Source organism: Schistocerca gregaria, chromosome 7 (assembly GCF_023897955.1).
Source record: "Schistocerca gregaria isolate iqSchGreg1 chromosome 7, iqSchGreg1.2, whole genome shotgun sequence".
Classification (NCBI taxonomy): Eukaryota; Metazoa; Arthropoda; class Insecta; order Orthoptera; family Acrididae; genus Schistocerca; species Schistocerca gregaria.
Window position 1 is genome coordinate 275,213,366 of NC_064926.1, and position 20,361 is coordinate 275,233,726.

General features: G+C 38.2%; 1 protein-coding gene across 1 annotated transcript in view; it reads right to left on the reverse strand.

Moving 5' to 3' along the window:
* The window catches only part of LOC126281214 (WD repeat-containing protein 81), a 253,643-nt gene that overhangs the window by 50,203 nt on the left and 183,079 nt on the right, over window positions 1–20,361 (reverse strand). The window contains exons 20-22 of the mRNA XM_049979961.1: window positions 13,155–13,314; window positions 668–845; window positions 435–559 (exon numbers count right to left, since the gene is read on the reverse strand). Of these exons, the coding sequence (XP_049835918.1) occupies window positions 435–559; window positions 668–845; window positions 13,155–13,314 (463 nt within the window). The remainder of the gene's footprint in view (window positions 1–434; window positions 560–667; window positions 846–13,154; window positions 13,315–20,361) is intronic.

Below are 20,361 nucleotides of genomic sequence, written 5' to 3' on the forward strand. Positions count from 1 at the left end.
GTAATCCATTCTCATCCTTTTCAGAGAGAACTGTTACTAATATTATGTATTTGACTATTCTAAAAAAACGACACAACCATAGCAAAACAGTGATGATTTTAATTTTGGAACATGACAGTGTCTCTCATTCAGATGTCCATGAGCATATAAAATTTTGCAGAATTGCATAGAACATGCTACTCAATAGGATTTTTTTCTTTTTCAGAAGCCTTTGAGGTCACTTGATTTCATCTCTAGGCACAGCCGCAATGAAAACCTACAAGTTGCATTTGAAACCTAAACATTTCTCTATTGCCTAATGCAATTTTTCTGTGTGTCTTGTAGTTTTCCTCCACTTATTTTCTGAAACTCTAAAAACATTTATGACTAATCCAGTACATTTATTTTATGTACAAACAATTTTGTTACTACTACATGTAGTCCAAGGAACATACCTGTAAATCAATTCTATTGCCAACAACTTCAACATTACTCCCAAAGCTACCAGTTGAAGTCCTCTCTGCCACCTGTGTCCCACTTGGAGACAACCGATCAGATGAGCATCTTGTGTCTTCCACAACTGAAAAATCACAAAAAAACTTTTATTCTAATGGTAAGGAGAGCATTAAGAGGTATCACTCTATTCACAGCTTGCATCTTATTAGGATTATTCAAAGTGACTACTCACTTCCAACAGGAGATGCCTGTTGCTGACTCTCCTGTTCAGCCTGAGAACACAGACTTCTAATAAATTCCTCATTCTTCAGAGACTGTGCCATAACTGATTCACCGAGGAATCTTAGCAATGGAAGATATGTTCTATGTGCTAACTCTGGCACAAATACTTTTTTTAACTCTTCCATTGCCTGAAAAATCATACAAAGAAAAAACCAGTTACTTTGGTGGCAGTGAGACTGTTACCAAATTACTTTATTATGGAGTGTAGTACATTTGTATTCTGAACAATGCAGGTAGATCTGGTTCATGAACACATGACCTTTACATGCAAGGATTAATTACGAACTAAGTTGCATCATCTAGCGCACTAAAAGTTTTTGACATATTTCATTGAAGACAGAGTTATGTTTATACGTCTTCCAATGGTGGGGGGGGAGGGGGGGGGGGAGAGTTAAGGAGCTGTATTGTTAGCTAAATTGTTTGGAGCTTCTGGTAACTATACAGATTCTCAACAAATATTGCATGGTGCTACACTTTTAATGTCATTGCTCATAAATTCTAGACATGCACAAATTACTGGGTTGTTCTCGTGATTCTCCAATGGCTCTGTTATTAGAGAGCATTTTACGTTAACGTTACGTTACGTTTACGTTAACAGACAAAACTATTGTAGGCTACTTTTTAACTTAAATAGCAGCTGTGAAACATAGCATTTTCCACTCTTCTTCACTTCCTGCAGCACAGCATGGAAAAAAATGAAACAACGGCTAGAAAATATATGCTGTCAGTCCCACATTAATCTTTAATATCAGTTAAACTTTATGAACTTTCCTAAAAATATGTGCAGTGCTATGATGGTTTAGCTAAGTTATGGTCAGTTATAAACTGCAGGAAATCTCTTTAACAGACTGTTTCCCAAACCTTCAATACACAGTGGCTGTAAATTCTCTTCCAGACCTTGAATATATGGTAACTATATATATCCCACCAAATTTTCAGGTGGGTGGTGCTACAGACAGTGCTATTAATTTACTTAGAACAATCACCAGGACAGACTGCTGCAACAGATTCTCAACAGTTGGCCTACAATATAATGCAATGTTGTTAAATTCACCTACATTGTTGACTACCTTACGGAACTTGCTGCAATACTTTATGCTTATAAAGATTCCACATTCAAAATAACTTAAAATTATTTTATTGAAAATATTCTGATATGTTTCTACAGAATCTGATATGACCAGAAGCAATTACAGCAAAAAAAAAAAAAAAAAAAGGCCACATTTATTATCTATATACCGATGGACTTAAGAAAATTTATAGAAAATAGGATGCTGTGTGGTTTGTCATGAGAATGATCTAATAAGAATGGCAGTAGCAGAACATTTACAACTTGTAGCTCAAACACATGTCCATGCTTAATGATACAGCTGAGAGTTTGAAATTTTGAAGGCAATTTCCAGTGCTTACAGAAGAGGACTGTTATGTGATAAATTTATCTTCAGCAGTGAAGCAATATCTTTACTAAGCAGCAAAATGTTTAAGAAGGCACTAGGTGCATCTTTGGAAACTGGACAATCTCCACAGTTTCAAGCTGCACATTCATGATCAGGGATGGGAAAGAAGATGATATCATATGAAGCTCCTGATAAAGTAACAGGAAAAGGGGGGGGGGGGGTGAGGGCATTTCACATTACAGTAGTGTTGTTTCTGTCCTCAAGGCTGAGACATACTAGCCAATAAGTAGTAGTTTAACTGCACTTTTCAAACATCAATAATTTATAGGGAATTATTCATGTAATTAACACACTTAATCACCCCACTTTGAAACATAAAGTATTTTAAAATTTGTTATTTATAAAGCCGAATAAAATTAAATTAAAATGCTAGACTAAAAGACAGAACCCTGAGAGTTTATGAAATTCCCTGAGGTACCAAGATTTTTCCATGTAAAATGTAATTCCTGAAAATTCTAGGTTTTCCAGAAAAATCACCGTTCTGATGATCCTCCAAAGCACAATATTTATGAGCTGTCTAAAAAAAATTAGCATTTACAACCTCTTATCCTTATCCACTTATTGCAGAATCCTGAAAAGTTCTGTGATATCTCCCCCCCCCCCCTTAATAGTCCAATAATCAGGTAAGTTTCTCAATTGTCAGACATACCAGTAAAAATATTATTGTGCAAACCAAAACTGGCTTGCAGTTAAAGTCTCTCACATGGAGACCACTGAATATATATTAAAAAGCATTTTACAATAATATATTACAGGATTTAAATCATCAGAATGCATTTCACACATTATTTTAAATAATGACAGTTAACATCTGTGGAACTGCTGAAACTGTGTGATGTTTTTTTAACAGGTAGTAGCTAGTCATTAGGCTGTGCCTTGGAATGACATCTGCAGGTGTGGCTTCTTCGGAGAACAGCAGTTATGGGCATCCTGAAGGCACTGATTGTACAGCTTAAGAGTGCCCTGCCAATTTCCACACTATTTTCATGCTCCACTGTTTAATTCTTGTCGCTCTACATCTCTATTAAGCTTTGCTATGTCATTAATCAACATTTAGTATTAATGTTTTCATAGTGTTTTAGGTAGTTATCTGATTCTGGGATTAGCAATTTTATCCACTGTAGGAATAAGATTCTAAAGGTAGGGTATACTAAAATACGGTAATGCGTACCCATATAGTGAGGGTTTCACTAATGATTATAGGAAACTTCAGTTTCCTTGCTTGCTGACAGTGTTTGTCGGATATAATGTGTTATTAGCATGTTTCTTTTATGAATTGATTGTGCTAGTGAGTTTTGTTTTGTAGTGAATTACTGCAGTATATCATCCTGTGGGTCTGAAAACAGCATAATATGAATGCAATGTGCAATTTATTGCACACAAATTTTGAACATAAACTTGGGACAAAAGTGAAGGAATTAGGTGCATACAGGCCCAATCTGAACATCAATCAGAACAAACACAGTGTAAACAAAGGCAAAGATATGTATGCAATTTCCAACAAAGGGATGTATAATACAGCTAAGTGGTTGTGTTGTTGTGAAGTGAAAAATTCAATTCTCTGTTTCACTTGTCTTGTTACAAATTGTACTGATAGAATGTGGACTGAGAATAGTATCACAACCTTAAAGAGTTTTTTACACAAAGATGTGTCAACTATGTAGTGCTTACTGCCTTAATATCGAGAAATACACTGAAAATGTGCCAAAGAACCAGTATAAACTAGGTGAACTTATAGACTACATCAAATCTTGAGGCAAATTTGAGCTTCTCTTATGGAGCAAAAATAAACACAAAATACCAGGATCACAGGAATATTCTGAGAGCTACTTGGTCTAATTTTAGAGTGGGATGGCATCTTGATGCAACATATTTTAAAACATCAAGTTACTTAGGTCTGTTCAAAACAATTTAAAATGAACTCCTGGAATTAATTTATGACAGTTTATGACATATGCCTCAATCTCATCAGAAGTGGAAAAAAAAAGCAAACAAATTTCCACTTGCAATCGAAGTTTGATGTAACCACTGACTTCCCAAATCAGTCACAACTGGTCCTAATAATTTGGGATGAGTTACCGCCAAATATAAATGAAAGATTTATTTCCTTTGTAAAATCAAAAAGACACATTGCATATTATGTAATAGTAGCTGTTCTCAGCAAGGCAGACAAAATGAAATGCCTGAAAAACTGACAGCTCAGCGTTACGAAAGTGTTCCAGTTATGAATGACTTCAAAAGTGGAGTTCAAGTGAAAATTAAAGTGGTGAAAAAATCATGAAGCATTTATTGCAATGCAAAGATTTCCTTTTATGGATCTTTTTTTTTTGGCTAATATTACACCTCATTGACATTCTGTTCACAAACAAGGGAATATTGATGCAGTGAAAACTAGTGAATATGTATCTCACTTTGCAGCATCTCTTCAGTATGTTAAGGTCTCATTTACCATTGATAATCATTGGGAACATATAATGGTGATGTTTCCAGCTGAATAAGGTCAAACAGCTGATGCTTTCAGGAAGTCCTTTTGGCTATGCATCACATTCAGTTCATGACATTAAGTGTGGAAACTGTAATTTAAAGAAATTTGCAGCTACTTCCAATTCTTTTTCTGGGAAAACAACTTGATGCTTTGAAAACAGTGATGATTCAAACAACTGCACAACTGACAAGCTACTCAAACACTTAATTCAACATGGTGGTTGCTCAGTTTGGTTCTGTCAGCCAATCACAGCACAATATCCAAGGTGTCACAAAAACATTGTGGATTAAACATACACAAAACATTAAGCATCTCATGTTTAGAATTGAAAATGTTAAAACCATTAAGCTTGTAACAAAGCTAACATATGCAAAGCTAACAATAAAGATCTCTTCTAAACAAATCTTTTAGTATGATTTGTTGCAATAAAGTGTTGGTAAATGTGACGTCGACTGATAAATATGCTACCCATAGAGATTATCTTGGACTTTGCTTATGGTGTTATTTACTAGTAGATTATGAAAGAGGAAGAAGATACATTACATAAATTTTTGACTGGAATGTCAGTGACTTTCAAGATTTGATAAGAGACAAAATTATGACTAGCTAGTCAATTATTGTGCAGTTTATGTCTTGTTTGGACACTGAAGATGTGAAGCTTTATCTACCACTGTAAGCAATGACTGTTTGTCTGGTGCCTGACTCCAAAGATCCGTTGCATACAGTCTGCTCAGAAACTAGTTGAGGTGTATCTGCATTCACTGACAATAAGAACTGCTACCAGGTTTAAAAATCAATTGTCATTGACGAGGCAAGACATGTCATAGAGTTCCTGTGGGTTTGAGTCTTGTTATGATCACTATTCTTACACCATGTTCCTCAGCTGCAAATCGTACAACATTCCTTGTAAATACACTGCACAACCTGTGTCAATACACTACTAAATTTGGCAATTTTATTCATGGTATGGTCATAACCTTAACTTATTTCTGCCATTTTGTCACATCTCTTACAGGGGTATGTGCCATGAGGTACGGGATTGGGAGCAGTAGTTGTGTAAGGATGAACAAGTATATTGTGTAGGTTTGGTGGATGGTGGAATATCGCTGTGGGAGGTGTGGGAAGGATAGCGGGCAGGACATTTCTCATTTCAGGGCATGACGAGAGGTAATCAAAACCCTGGAGGTGAATGTAATTCAGTTGTTCTAATCTTGGGTGGTACTGAGTTAGGGGAAAATCTGAAGCCTTCACTGATCTTAATTATCACTCCAACCTAGTTAAAAAAAAAAAAAAAAAAAAAAAAAAAAAAAAAAAAAAAAAATCCCATGCCTTATCTTTCCAGTCTCCCACCATCTCACAAAGTCACACTGTCCTGCCACAGAGAAGGGGTTGTAACTCAGTACCATCCAGGACTGGAGTAACTGAATTACATTCTCTGCCTGGGTTTCGATTACCTCTTGTCATACCCTGAAATGAGAAATGTCCTGTCCACTATCCTTCCCACTTGTCCTGCAGTGATATTCCATTGTCCACCAAACCTACACAATATTCTCATCCATCCTTACACAACCCCTCCTCCCAATCCCATACCTCATGGCTCACATCCCTGTAATAGACCTAGTTGCAAGACCTGACCCATACATCCTCCCACCACCACCTACTCCAGTCCGGTCACTAACATCACCTATCCCATCAAAGGCAGGGCCACCTGTGAAACCATTCATGTGGTCTGTAAGCTAAGTTGCAACCACTGTGCTGCATTCTTTGTAGGCATGACAAACCAACAAGTTGTTTGTTCACATGAATGGCCACCGACAAACTGTGGCCAAGAAACAAGTGGACTACCCTGTTGCTGAACACTCTGCCAAACATGATATCTTTCATTTCAATGACTGCTTCACAGCCTGTGCCATATAGATCCTTCCACAACACCAGCTTTTCTGAATTGCTGAATTGTGCAGGTGGGAACATTCTCTACAATACATCCTACATTCCCACAACCCTAATGGCCTCAACCTTTGTTATTCACTGTCCTCATCCATCCAGCCCCTTCCCTGTTCCCATTCCAGCACCACACCACTGTCATTCTATCACCACAACCAGTCTTTTTATACTTCTCTCCTTTACTCCTTCCCCCCCCCCCCCCCCACCCCCACCCCGGCACCTCTTACATGCCATCCATCTAGGTGCTGCTCCTTGCAGTGTGGTTTCAGTTGCCTGAGACTACAGTCGTGTGTGTGTGTGTGTGTGTGTGTGTGTGTGTGTGTGTGTGTGTGTGTGTATTATTGACAAATTCCATCCTGGATCTTCCATTGTTTGATTTTTATGCAATGGGCAATATTAAACATAGTACATAGTTAAAATTACAATATTAAAGTATTACAATTTATGTAGTTGATGACTGTGGGTTAAGGAATAGGCAATTCTTTTATGTTTTACTTTTTGTAGCAGTATGTGTCATTGTGGTGGTTTGTGGGTGTGTGGCTGCTTGATACCATCATGTGAAGCATATCCCCATTTTTATGCTTCACACGGTGCTATCAACCTGCCACATACCCACAAACCACCACAATGGCACATTCTGATACTCAAACTTAAAACATAACAGAATTTCCTATTCCTTACCCCTGAAACTTCAAGAATATATATTGTATTACTTTAATATTGCATATTTAACCATGTACTATGTTTAATACTGTCCATTGCATAAAAATGATATTTACCCCCCCATGAATCATGGACCTTGCCGTTGGTGGGGAGGCTTGTGTACCTCAACGATACAGATAGCCGTACCATAGGTGCAACCACAACGGAGGGGTATCTGTTGAGAGGCCAGACAAACGTGTGGTTCCTGAAGGGGGTCAGCAGCCTTTTCAGTAGTTGCAGGGGCAACAGTCTGGATGATTGACTGATCTGGCCTTGTAACACTGACCAAAACAGCCTTGCTGTTGTGGTACTGCGAAAGGCTGAAAGCAAGGGGAAACTACAGGCATCATTTTTCCCGAAGACATGCAGCTTCACTGTATGATTAAATGATGATGGCATCCTCTTGGGTAAAATATTCCGGAGGTAAAATAGTCCCCCATTCGGATCTCCGGGCATGGACTACTCAAGAGGATGTCGTTATCAAGAGAAAGAAAACTGGCATTCTACGGATCAGAACGTGGAATGTCAGGACAGGTAGGTTAGAATATTTAAAAAGGGAAATGGATAGGTTAAAGTTAGATATAGTGGGAATCAGTGAAGTTCGGTGGCAGGAGGGACAAGACTTTTGGTCTGGTGAATAGAGGGTTATAAATACAAAATCAAATAGGGGTAATGCAGGAGTAGCTTTAATAATGAATAGGAAAATAGGAGTGGGGGTAAGCTATTACAAACGACATAGTGAACACATCATTGTGGCCAAAATAGACACGCCAGTAGTACAAGTTTATATGCCAACTAGCTCTGCAGATGATGAAGAAATTGATGAAATGTATGATGAGATAAAAGAAATTATTCAGGTAGTGAAGGGATACGAAAATTTAATAGTCATGGGTGATTGGAATTCGTCAGTAGGAAAAGGGAGAGAAGGAAACATAGTAGGTGATTATGGATTGGGGCTAAGAAATGAAAGAGGAAGCTGTCTGGTAGAATTCTGCACAGAGCATAACTTAATCATAGCTAACACTTGGTTCAAGAATCATGAAAGAAGGTTGTATACATGGAAGAACCGTGGAGATACTAGAAGGTTTCAGGTAGATTATATAATGGTAAGACAGAGATTTAGGAACCGGGTTTCAAATTCTAAGACATTTTCAGGGGCAGATGTCGACTTTGAAAATATTCTATTGGTTATGAACTGTAGATTAAAACTGAAGAAACAACAAAAAGATGGGAGTTTAAGGAGATGGGACCTAGATAAACTGGAAGAACCAGAGGTTGTAGAGAGTTTCAGAGGGAGCATTAGGGAACGATTGACAGGAATGGGGCGTAAAAAAACAGTATAAGAAGAATGGGTAGCTTTGAGGGATGAAATAGTCAAGGCAGCAGAAGATCAAGTAGGTAAAAAGATGAGGACTAGTAGAAATCCATGGGTAACAGAAGAGATACTGAAATTAATTGATAAAAGGACAAAATACAAAAATGCACTAAATGGAGCAGGCAAAAAGGAATACAAACATCTCAAAAATGAGATTGACAGGTAGTGCAAAATGGCTAAGCAGGGATGGCTAGAGGACAAATGTAAGGATGTGGAGGCTTATCTCACGAGGGGTAAGGAAAATTAAAGAGACCTTTGGAAAAAAGAGAAACACTTACATGACTATCATGAGCTCAGATGGAAATTGAGTTCTAAGCAAAGAAGGGAAAGCAGAAAGGTGGAAGGAGTATATTGAGGGTCTATACAGGGGCGATGTACTTGAGGACAATATTATGGAAATGGAAGAAGATGTAGATGAAGATGAAATAGGAGATACGATACTGCGTGAAGAGTTCAACAAAGCACTGAAAGACCTGAGTCGAAACAAGGCCCCCGGAGTAGACAACATTCCGTTAGAACTACTGATAGCCTTGGGAGAGCCAGTCCTGACAAAACTCTACCATCTGGTGAGCAACATGTATGAGACAGGCGAAACTCCCTCAGACTTGAAGAAGAATATAATAATTCCAATCCCAAAGAAAGCAGGTATTGACAGATGTGAAAATTACCGAACTATCAGTTTAATAAGTCACGACTGGAAAATCCTAACACGAATTCTTTACAGACGAATGGAAAAACTGGTAGAAGGTGACCTCAGGGGAGATCAGAGTGGATTCCGTAGAAACGTTGGAACACGTGAGGCCAATACTGACCCTACGACTTATCTTAGAAGAAAGATTAAGGAAAGGCAAACCTACGTTTCTAGCATTTGTACACTTAGAGAAAGCTTTTGACAATGTTGACTGGAATACTCTCTTTCAAATTCTGAAGGTGGCAGGGGTAAAATACAGGGAACAAATGGCTATTTACAATTTGTACAGAAAGCAGACGGCAGTTATAAGAGTCAAGGGACATGAAAGGGGAGCAGTGGTTGGGAAGGGAGTGAGACAGGGTTGTAGCCTCTCACCAATGCTATTCAATCTGTATATAGAGCAAGCAGTAAAGAAAAAAAAGAAAAATTCGGAGTAGGTATTACAATCCATGGAGAAGAAAAAGAAACTTTGAGGTTTGCTGATGACATTGTAATTTAGTCAGAGACAGCGAAGGACTTGGAAGAGCAGTTGAATGGAATGGACAGTGTCTTGAAAGGAGGATATAAGATGAACATCAACAAAAGCAAAACGAGGATAATGGAATGTAGTCGAATTAAGTCAGGTGATGCTGAGGGAATTAGATTAGGAAATGAGACACTTAAAGTAGTAAAGGAGTTTTGCTATTTGGGAAGCAAAATAACTGATGGTGGTCGAAGTAGATAGGATATAAAATGTAGACTGGCAATGGCAAGGAAAGTGTTTCTGAAGAAGAGAAATTTGTTAACATTGAGTATAGATTTAAGTACCAGGAAGTCGTTTCTGAAAATATTTGTATGAAGTGTAGCCATGTATGGAAGTGAAACATGGACAATAAATAGTTTGGACAAGAAGAGAATAGAAGCTTTTGAAATGTGGTGCTACAGAAGAAAGCTGAAGATTAGATGGGTAGATCACATAACTAATGAGGAAGTATTGAATAGGATTGGGGAGAAGAGAAGTTTGTGGCAAAGCTTGACAAAAAGAAGGGACCAGTTGGTAGGACATGTTCTGAGGCATCAAGGGATCACAAATTTATCATTGGAGGACACAATGGAGGGTAAAAATCGTAGAGGGAGACCAAGAGATGAATACACTAAGCAGATTCAGAAGGATGTAGGCTGCAGTAGGTACTGGGAGATGAAGAAGCTTGCACAGGATAGAGTAGCATGGAGAGCTGCATCAAACCAGTCTCATGACTGAAGAACACAACAACAACAACAACCTACTTTAATATTGTGTATTTATCCATGTACTATGTTTAATACTGCCCATTGCATAAAAATTTTATTTACCATGTAAAACATGCTTGTTGCTCAACTTACGTTACTAGTATTCACTCAATCAAACAATGGAAAATCCAGGACAGAATGCAATAATATTAGAGAAGGAAAATTGCCACTCACCATATAGCAGATATGCTGAGTTGCGATAGGCACAACAAAAAGATGCACACAATTATAGCTTTCGGCCATTAAGGCCTTTCTCAGCAATAGATGCACATACACACACGCACACACACTCATGCAAACGCAACTTGCACACACATCTGCAGTCTCGGACAACTGAAACCACACTGCGAGCAGCAGCATGAATGCATGATGGGAGTGGTGACTGGATGGCGGTAAGGAGCAGGGATTGTGTAAGGATGGACGAGTATACTGTGTAGGTTTGGTGGACATCGGAATACCACTGTAGGAGGTGTGTGAAGGATAGTGGGCAGGACATTTCTCATTTCAGGGCATGACGAGAAGTAATTTAACTCTTGTGGAGAATGTAATTCAGTTGCTCCAGTCCCGTATGGTACTGAGTTATGAGGGGAATGCTCCTCTGTGGCTGGACTGTGGGACTTTGGGAGGCGGTGGAGACTGGAAAGATAAGGCACGGGAGATTTGTTTTTGTACAAGGTTGGGAGAATAATTACAGTCAGTGAAGGCTTCAGTGAGACTCTCGGTATAGTTTGAAACAGACTGCTCATCACTGCAGAGGCGATGAGCATGGGTGGCTAGACTGTACAGAAGGGACTTCTTGGTATGGAATGAGTGGCAGCTATCAAAGTGGAGGCATTGCTGGTGGTTAGTAGGTCTGAAATGAATGGAGGTACTGCAAGTTGTGTTTGTGTGTGTGTGCGCACACGCGCACGCGCATGTGTGTGTAATGCTGACAAAGGCCTTAATGGCCAAAAGCTATAATTGTGTGAATCTTTTTGTTGTGCCTACTGCGACTCAACATCTCTCGTCTCTGCTATATGGTGAGTGGCAACTTTCCTCTCTCAATCAAAGACAAGACATCATGAACTATGGCATCATAACCATATAACCTGTAACATTATACAGCTATGTATATGAATTATTCTGTGTGCAACTGTCCATTGCTTAAAGTTTAGCTTACAATGTTAAAAACCATGTTTGTTGCACAACATAAATGAAGAGTACTCAGTTTAGTAGAATATTGTGTAGCTTAATTATTTATTTTGCTTAACACTGTTCACAGTGTAAAGTGTAACTTCAACATTAAGAAACAAGTTTGATGCACAACACTGTATGCAAGTGATTATATCTTTGCCTATAATGTGTGGTTACCTAAGAGCCAATGTCCCTTCAAGACACTGGTCAGCTGGTTCCTGAAGATGGTTTAATAAGCTGAAAAATAGTTCAAAATTAACAAAAATCAATAGAACAAAAACATTGTACTTTTTATTCAACCTTAAAAATCATTTTTTTAATAAATAAATTCTGAAGATTCACAATAATTTTGCTATGTGTGCTAGATTTGAAATTTGCTCTTTGTGGACATAAGTTCTTGCAACTGAACTTGTTAAGATTGTCACATGAGACAGTTCAAAGGTTTAACAGGCCATTACTACTTCCATTATGAACACTTATGTTTTGGTTTCAATCAGGTAATCACCCATCACAAATTCTCAGCCCAACAAATGTTCCTTAAATAGAATAACAGATTTCATTCTGGTGAAGTTCTTCTTTTAAACTGTTTGTATGACTTACATGCTCAGCTTGGGCTTAGGTACAATGTTCTGGATTGTCATCTCAAAAATTTTGTGTTATAATCTTCCTTTTGAATTTCTATAATCAGACACATCTATGAATGTATGCATAAAGTTATCCTCTTACTTAATGATAGAAGAGATTCTGGCAGTGATATTCAAATACTCCATACTGTCTTTATCTAATGCATGTCAAAGTGCAGTCAATTCTGGTTAAAAAGAGAAACTTTGACACCAAGAAAAATTTTCTAACCCCAACATGGTAAATGATATACTATTATTCCTAGTAACTTTTAGTATGATCATTATTTCTTATGCACTTAAAATGAGAATTATTATACAAATTATTTAGTTACTTCTATACTATACCTGTGGCATAGGTATAGCAGTAGTGAGTAATTCATAATAATTACAAGTTCACAAGTTTAAAACAAATACCAACACTTACTGAATCATTCAATTAAATATAAAGATTTGAAACTCAGTCAGAGGCACACAGAATACAAAAGTATCCAACACTAAACTTTCAGAATGAGTGGATAACAAAAAGGAACAGGTAACAAAAATATATACAACATGTGTAAGGATTTTGACACACTGAAGGAATCTTAAAAGAGTCTAACAGTCTGTTAAGATTATTATTATTAGAAACCAATTCTTTGGATATAAATCCTTTAGTTGTTAAATACTTCTACACCCACATCAAATGGTTGTCTTCAGATGTGCTACACAAATTAATTACCTGGTGTCTGGTTTGCTCCAGCAACTGCTCTCCATCTGAAGAAATAGCTGGAGGGGGAGAGTATGAATCTGTAAAATCATTCTCCTTCACTCTGTTGAGCAGATTCCCGCGCATTTCAGCTCCAATAGATATGTCAGGACCCTCACTGTCATTGTCAGACCTGCATCAATTAAAATTGTCAGTAAAGCTACACAGACATAATCGCGTTTTATAAAATAGTGAATAACGCACAGTAAAACATTAAAGCAACCACATGATGATTCGCCTTTAATACAGCCCAACTTTTGACTTTTTCTATAACAGTATTACTCTTTGTGAAAGGTTTATTAAGACAGACAGAGTTTGATAATGACAAATAATGTGCTACTCTCCTGTTTGGAGCTTCGCAGAATTTATATTTATAGTTACAAATACCTAAAATTATATGTTTGGAGATAGTATATTTTAACATGATCACAGCTTTTGAGGTTTCTTAAAAAAAGGAACACGTCTTGCACTTGTTTTTAATCACGCTGATGACACTTCCTGCTCATAGGTAAATAAGTTTGAGGTGACTTTCAGACCAAATTTACCCAAACTGTAATCATGCAACAGACGTGGCATCGTTAGCAGTAGAGTAAATGCATGACACATAGGCTTCTGAAAGCAAGTGTTACTTTGCTAAAAAGAGAGTGACTAAGCTGAGAAAAGAGGTGGAGTTCATAACTAGGCAGAAAAGCAAAATCATCAAGTTTGATATCAGTTCTCTGTTAACTACAGTTCATCACAAGAGATGTGTGGTAAACATTAAAATAATCAGAAATACACTAGGTAAGGAATCAAACAAGAAATTGATGAAAATAAAATAAAGAATATGTTGACTAAGACATAAAAATATCATTATTCCTAAGTATAACAGGATTTGATTAATATTCTACAAATTGAAACCTCCTGACAGACTGAAAGGTAGAAAGTACAGAATAAAAGCAAGACTCACCAAATTTATGAAACTCCTTACTCAATGGTGGAAGGACAGAGCTTTGAAAAATAAGCATTAAATTTCAGACACTTGGTTAGGGAAGAAATGATGACAGTGAGTAATAGAATGTTAGGGCATCGTACCACCTTTTTGCAGTTTCTTCAGTTTTAATCTACAGCTCATAACCAATAGATTGTGGTCAGAGTCCATTTGCCCCTGAAAATGTTTTACAGTTTAAAACCTGGTTCCTAAATCTCTGTCTTACCATTATATAATCTATCTGAAACCTTCTAGTATCTCCAGGGTTCTTCCATGTATACAACCTTCTTTCATGATTCTTGAACCAAGTGTTAGCTATGATTAAGTTATGCTCTGTGCAAAATTCTACCAGGCAGCTTCCGCTTTCATTTCTTAGCCCCAATCCATATTCACCTACTAAGTTTCCTTCTCTTCCTTTTCCTACTCTGTAATTCCAATCACCCATGACTATTAAATTTTTGTCTCCGTTCACTACCTGAATAATTTCTTTTATCTCATCATACATTTCATCAATTTCTTCATCATCTGCAGAGCTAGTTGTAATATAAACTTGTACTACTGTAGTAGGCATGGGCTTTGTGTCTATCTTGGCCACAATGATGCGTTCACTATGCTGTTTGTAATAGCTTACCCGCACTCCTATTTTCCTATTCATTATTGAAGCTACTCCTGCATTATCCCTATTTGATTTTGTATTTATAACCCTGTATTCACCTGACCAAAAGCCTTGTTCCTCCTGACACCGAACTTTACTAATTCCCACTATATCTAACTTTAATCTATCCATTTCCCTTTTTAAATTTTCTAACCTGCTCGATTAAGGGATCTGACATTCCATGCTCCGACCCGTAGAATGCCACTTTTCTTTCTCCTGATAACAACTTCCTCCTGAGTAGTCCCTGTCTGGAGATCTGAATGGGGGACTATTTTACCTCCAGAATATTTTACCCAAGAGGACACCATCATTTAACCATACAGTAAAGCTGCATGCCCTCAGGACAAATTATGGCTGTAGTTTCCCGTTGCTTTCAGCTGTTCGCAATACCAACACAGCAAGGCCACTTTGGTTTACAAGGCCAGATCAGTCAATCATCCAGACTGTTGCCCCTGCAACTACTGAAAAGGATGCTGCCCCTTGTCCTTAATAGTATATAACATTGAAGGTTGAGTTTCAAAGGTAGATGCGTGCAAGTTGTCTTTCTTTATATGTGGCTGCAGGTGTTATTAGTGTAAGAGCATGGCATACGAAAAGTGATGAGAGTTCCACAAGGTCAAATAAGCTATACAGTGACTGTGGTTTTGGTGTGCTTATAGACCTGGTTAAACATCGCAAAAATATGCAGTATTTATCAATAAGTATATATCTATCAAAGTAGTTGGATGACAAGACATTACAGAAGTTCAAAACTACAAGAAAGTTCTCACTGAAATCCATTTTATTTTACTCTGTATTTTTTGTACTACCTAGTCTGAATTATTATTAGGTTTCTTTTGACCTTTTTGGGCAATGAGTGACTTGTTCAGTAAGTCTTCTTTCTTGTCAATACTACTTCATTCTCTCAGGGTTCTTAACTCTCTCTGTTTCGTTGATCTAATTTTGATTCCTATACCACTCCATCCATGATCTTTCACTATTTTCCTGTGGCTGGACCAGTTTGCACTGTTTCGGGCTTTTCTTCTATCCTAATTGCTTTCCAATCATCTCTGAGTTCTTCCTTTTTTTTCTCCAATACCCATGTTGTGCCCCACATATTCTTGGTCAATATGCTATACAGCCTCATGATGTGATTGGCAAATCTCAATCTCCTCTTTCACATTATGCTTGCGAGTGGTTCTACACTCAAAAATTACAGCTGCATTGATTTTTGCACTAAAACTTCACCATGTTTTTTTTTCCTTCCCCCGCAGACATCTCTCCAAATCTTTTGTTCCTCCTCCTCCACTGAGTATATGCTCTTTTGCTCAAAGTAGACACTGTGTCCTTGGCTGTCATTACTGCCCTGGGTACTGTTTATGCATTGAGATGGTTTCGCCACCTTCCTCTAACAGGAAGTTGAGTGCAGTGTATGGTTGGTGCCTGATGACTGAGCACATACGCCACACAACATTGCCCAGTGGGCTGGCACTCTGCCAGATGCCTGCAGCTGAAGCAGCTCTGCTGCACTGTGACATCTGCTGCAGTAAAGAAGGCACTAGTACCACCAGACAAATCTGGCGTTACCTTGCATCCATGAAGCCACATAATATCACTGGTTTCTTGTATCCATACACAAGATGGTCATTATAGGACCACTGCCTGCAGCAGCTCCAGAAATATGAATTCTGAAACTAAATTTGAAACTGACCATGAATCTAAGCAATACCAATGAGTTTCTAATATCGCACACCACAACTACGTCAGTGAAGCCACCAACGTGAACAATCCCGACCTTGCAGAGTAACCTATGGTGACAGATTGTGTGTTATATGCGATTCCTGTCTTTCTCGGCGTATTCCACTGATGAATTCATCTCGGGTTATTAGCCGAGTGGTGGCGTCGTCTTGTCACAACGTTTCAATGAGTTTGGCACCCATCATCTTCTGGCGAACAATTCCCCTCACAGATCAGGATTATCCCTTATTTTCCTTTCATTGAGAATCTACTTTCTGTTGTTCATGTTTTCGTGTTTGCTTCCTGTGCACACCATCCCGCAATGAGATACTTTAGTAGTAGTCTTAGTTGTAGGCCAGGCAGAATTTATAAATATCAGCACAGAATGTTGCAATTTAATAACCCTCAATAGGTTTTCTTTACAGTACTTCAAAGTTTCTGCAGTATTTGAAATCTGTCTGTTATGTTGTTGTTCATCTGTAGCTTACCTTTTGTTTTATCCCCCAGATACCTGAATCTGTGTACACTCTCAACTATTTCACTGTAACTAACCCCCCACCACCAGTTTCTCTAGTCATCACCTTAGCATTATTGTGTGTTATCTCATTGTCAGTTTTCACAGAAGTTTCATCAAGATTTTTCAGTATCATTTTTGAACCATCACCATTCTTATGAATTAATGAAGAACATGCAAAAATGTCACTGGAAAATTTTAGTGGAATCTAACATGAAGATCAGTCTGTGTAAGCTTCAAGGAATTTCTAACACTCAAGCAGAGACTGTTTGGGAACATTTTTCTGCACAAGTGACTTTTTATTTGGTGCCACACCCATCCAGCCTTTTCCCTCATACATTTTCACCTGGGTTAGTTTTTGCTACTAATTGTGTTACAAGCCATATCAAAATCTTGCACTTGGGCACACCCAACTGGATGCTACTAATTGTGATATTTTGTACAGAAATATTATAGTTGTGGTATCACAGATGCCCCTCTTAGCTTAGCACTCCAAGCAACGGCTCACATCACTTGTGCCTTAAACCAGCCCTGTTCTCATGGCAATTATATTATGAGTGCTAGTGTGCATTTCTTACTCTACTACTAATGAGTAAATACATAACAAATTCATGAGTGGATCTTTTTTACACTCAGGTTGAACCTCTACAGAATGTGTGAATTAACAATCAGTCCATTTTTTTCAGTCTTTAGATCTTGTTCTCCATCTCCACCTGTGACGTCAATTTCATATGTACTCATTGGGATGTCCAAGAAAGAAACTGCAACTAATTACTCGGTCATACAAAAACTTTAAGGGCATCAGCATATCTGAATGCAAAGCAGAGTCACAAAAGATAGCTTGGGAGATGACCTCCTTTCCCTTTCAGACAGTTACTTTGTTTTACTCCTGAATATCACATTGACTACAAGAAGAACAAGAACAGAGGCAGTTACTCTGTGAGAAACACTACACTCAGGCATAGCTATACATTAATAAGGGACACAGATTAGACGTTCTATGTGAAAACATGCAAAGCAAACACTGCAGCTGATCCCACTGTCTCAACTGAGAAACTAACTTTATTGGCAAACATCATTCAACAATAAAGGAAGCAATGAGTTATACACTGCATGTACCAGTTCTCTTAGGACTGCTTGTGTGAAATTCCAAATTGTAATGCTATCACTTGGCAAACATCAGTATTATAACCCTTGAAGTTCCAACAACAGCTGTGTACAAGGCCAATGGAGTGGGAGTCTTGGCTGCAAATATAACAGTATGCATCTGACTCTCATTGGAAAATGGAGGTGGAGCAGTGAGGCAACATCAAGTTTCTTGTTAAATTTTGTGTTTGTGATTAAAAATTCGTAGAATATGGCTGAATACCAAGAAGCAGTTTCCTGGCGGCTTCTCCAAAACACCACCCCCAGTTCACAAAGTGAAGATTGTGTGTGAATTTTTGGCCAGAAAACAGATCGCAGTCCTTGGTCACCTGCCATATTTGGCCCAACTCGACTTCTGATTGTTCCTCAAATTGAAGCTGGCAATGAAAGGACACCATTATGATGCAGTTAAGGACATAGAACAAAACTGTACTCCAGTACTAAATGTTGTTGCTGTTGTTGTTGTTGTTGTTGTCCAAATGGTTCAAATGGCTCTGAGCACTATGGGACTTAACATCTGTGGTCATCAGTCCCCTAGAACTTAGAACTACTTAAACCTAACTAACCTAAGGACATCACACACATCCATGCCCGAGGCAGGATTAGAACCTGCGACCGTAGCAGTCTGTTGTTATTGTTGTTGTTGTTGTTGTTGTTGTTGTTGTTGTGGTCTTCAGTCCAGAGACTGGTTTAATGCAGCTCTCCATTCTACTCTATCCTGTGCATGATAGATCATCTCTGAGTAATGACTGCACCCTAGATCATTCTGAATCTGTTTAGTGCATTCATGCCTTGGTCTCCCTATATGATTCTTACCCTCCGTGCTTCCTGCCAATACTAAGTCGATGAGCCCTTGATGCCTCAGAATGTGTCCTACCAACTGATACCTTCTTCTAGTCAGGTAGCACCACAAATTCCTCTTCTCCCTAATCCTATTCAGTACCTTCTCATTAGTTACTTGATCTACCTACCTAATCTTCAGCTTTCTTCTGTAGTACCACCTTTGAAAAGCTTATATTCTCTTCTTCTCTATACTATTTATCGTCCGTGTTTCACTTCCATACATGGCCGAACTCCTTACACATACTTTTCGAAACGACTTCCTGACACTTAAATCTGTATTCAACGTTAACAAATTTCTCTTCTTCAGGAACAGTTTCCTTGCCATTGCCAGTCTACATTTTATATCCTCTCTACTTTGACCATCCTCAGTTATTTTACTTCCCAAACAGCAAAACTCATCTACTGCTTTAAGTGTCTCATTTCCTAATCTAATTCCCTCACCATCACCTGATTTAACTCGACTACATTCCATTATTCTCGTTTTGCTTTTGTTGATGTACATCTTACATCCTCCTTTCAAGAGACTGTCCATTCCGTTCAATTGCTCATCCAGGTCCTTCACTGCCTCTGACAAAAGTACAATGTCATCAGCAAACCTAAGAGTTTTTATTTCTTCTCCATGGATTTTAAATCCAACTCCAAATTTTTCTTTTGTTTCCTTTACTGCTTGTCCATATATACAGATTGAATAACATTGGAGAGAGGCTACAACCCTGTCCCACTCCATTCTCAACCACTGCTTCCCTTTAATGCCCCTCAATTCTTATTACTGATATCTGGTTTCTGTACAAATTGTAAATAGCCTTTCACTTCCTGTATTTCACCCCTGCCACCTTCAGAATTTGAAAGAGAGTATTCCAGTCAACATTGTCAAAAGACTTTTCTAAGTCTACAACCGCTAAAAATTTAGGTTTACCTTTCCTTAATCTATTTTCTAAGGTAAGTCATAGGGTCAGTACTGCGTCACGTGTTCCAACATTTTTACTGAATCCAAACTGATCTTCCCCAAGGTCGGCTTCTGCCAGTTTTCCCATTTGTCTGTAAATATTCTTGCTAAAATTTTGCAGTCGTGACGTATTAAACTGATAGTTTGGTAATTTTCACACCTGTCAACACTTGCTTTCTTTGGGATTGGAATTATTATAGTCTTCTTGAAGTCTGAGGGTATTTTGCCTGTCTCATACGTCTCGCTCACCGTTGGGTAGAGTTTTGTCAGGGCTGGCTCTCCAAAAGCTCTCAGTAGTTCTAACGGAATGTTATCTACTCCCGGGCCTCATTTGGACTTAGATCTTTCAGCGCTCTGTCAAGCTCTTCACACAGTATCATATCTCCCATT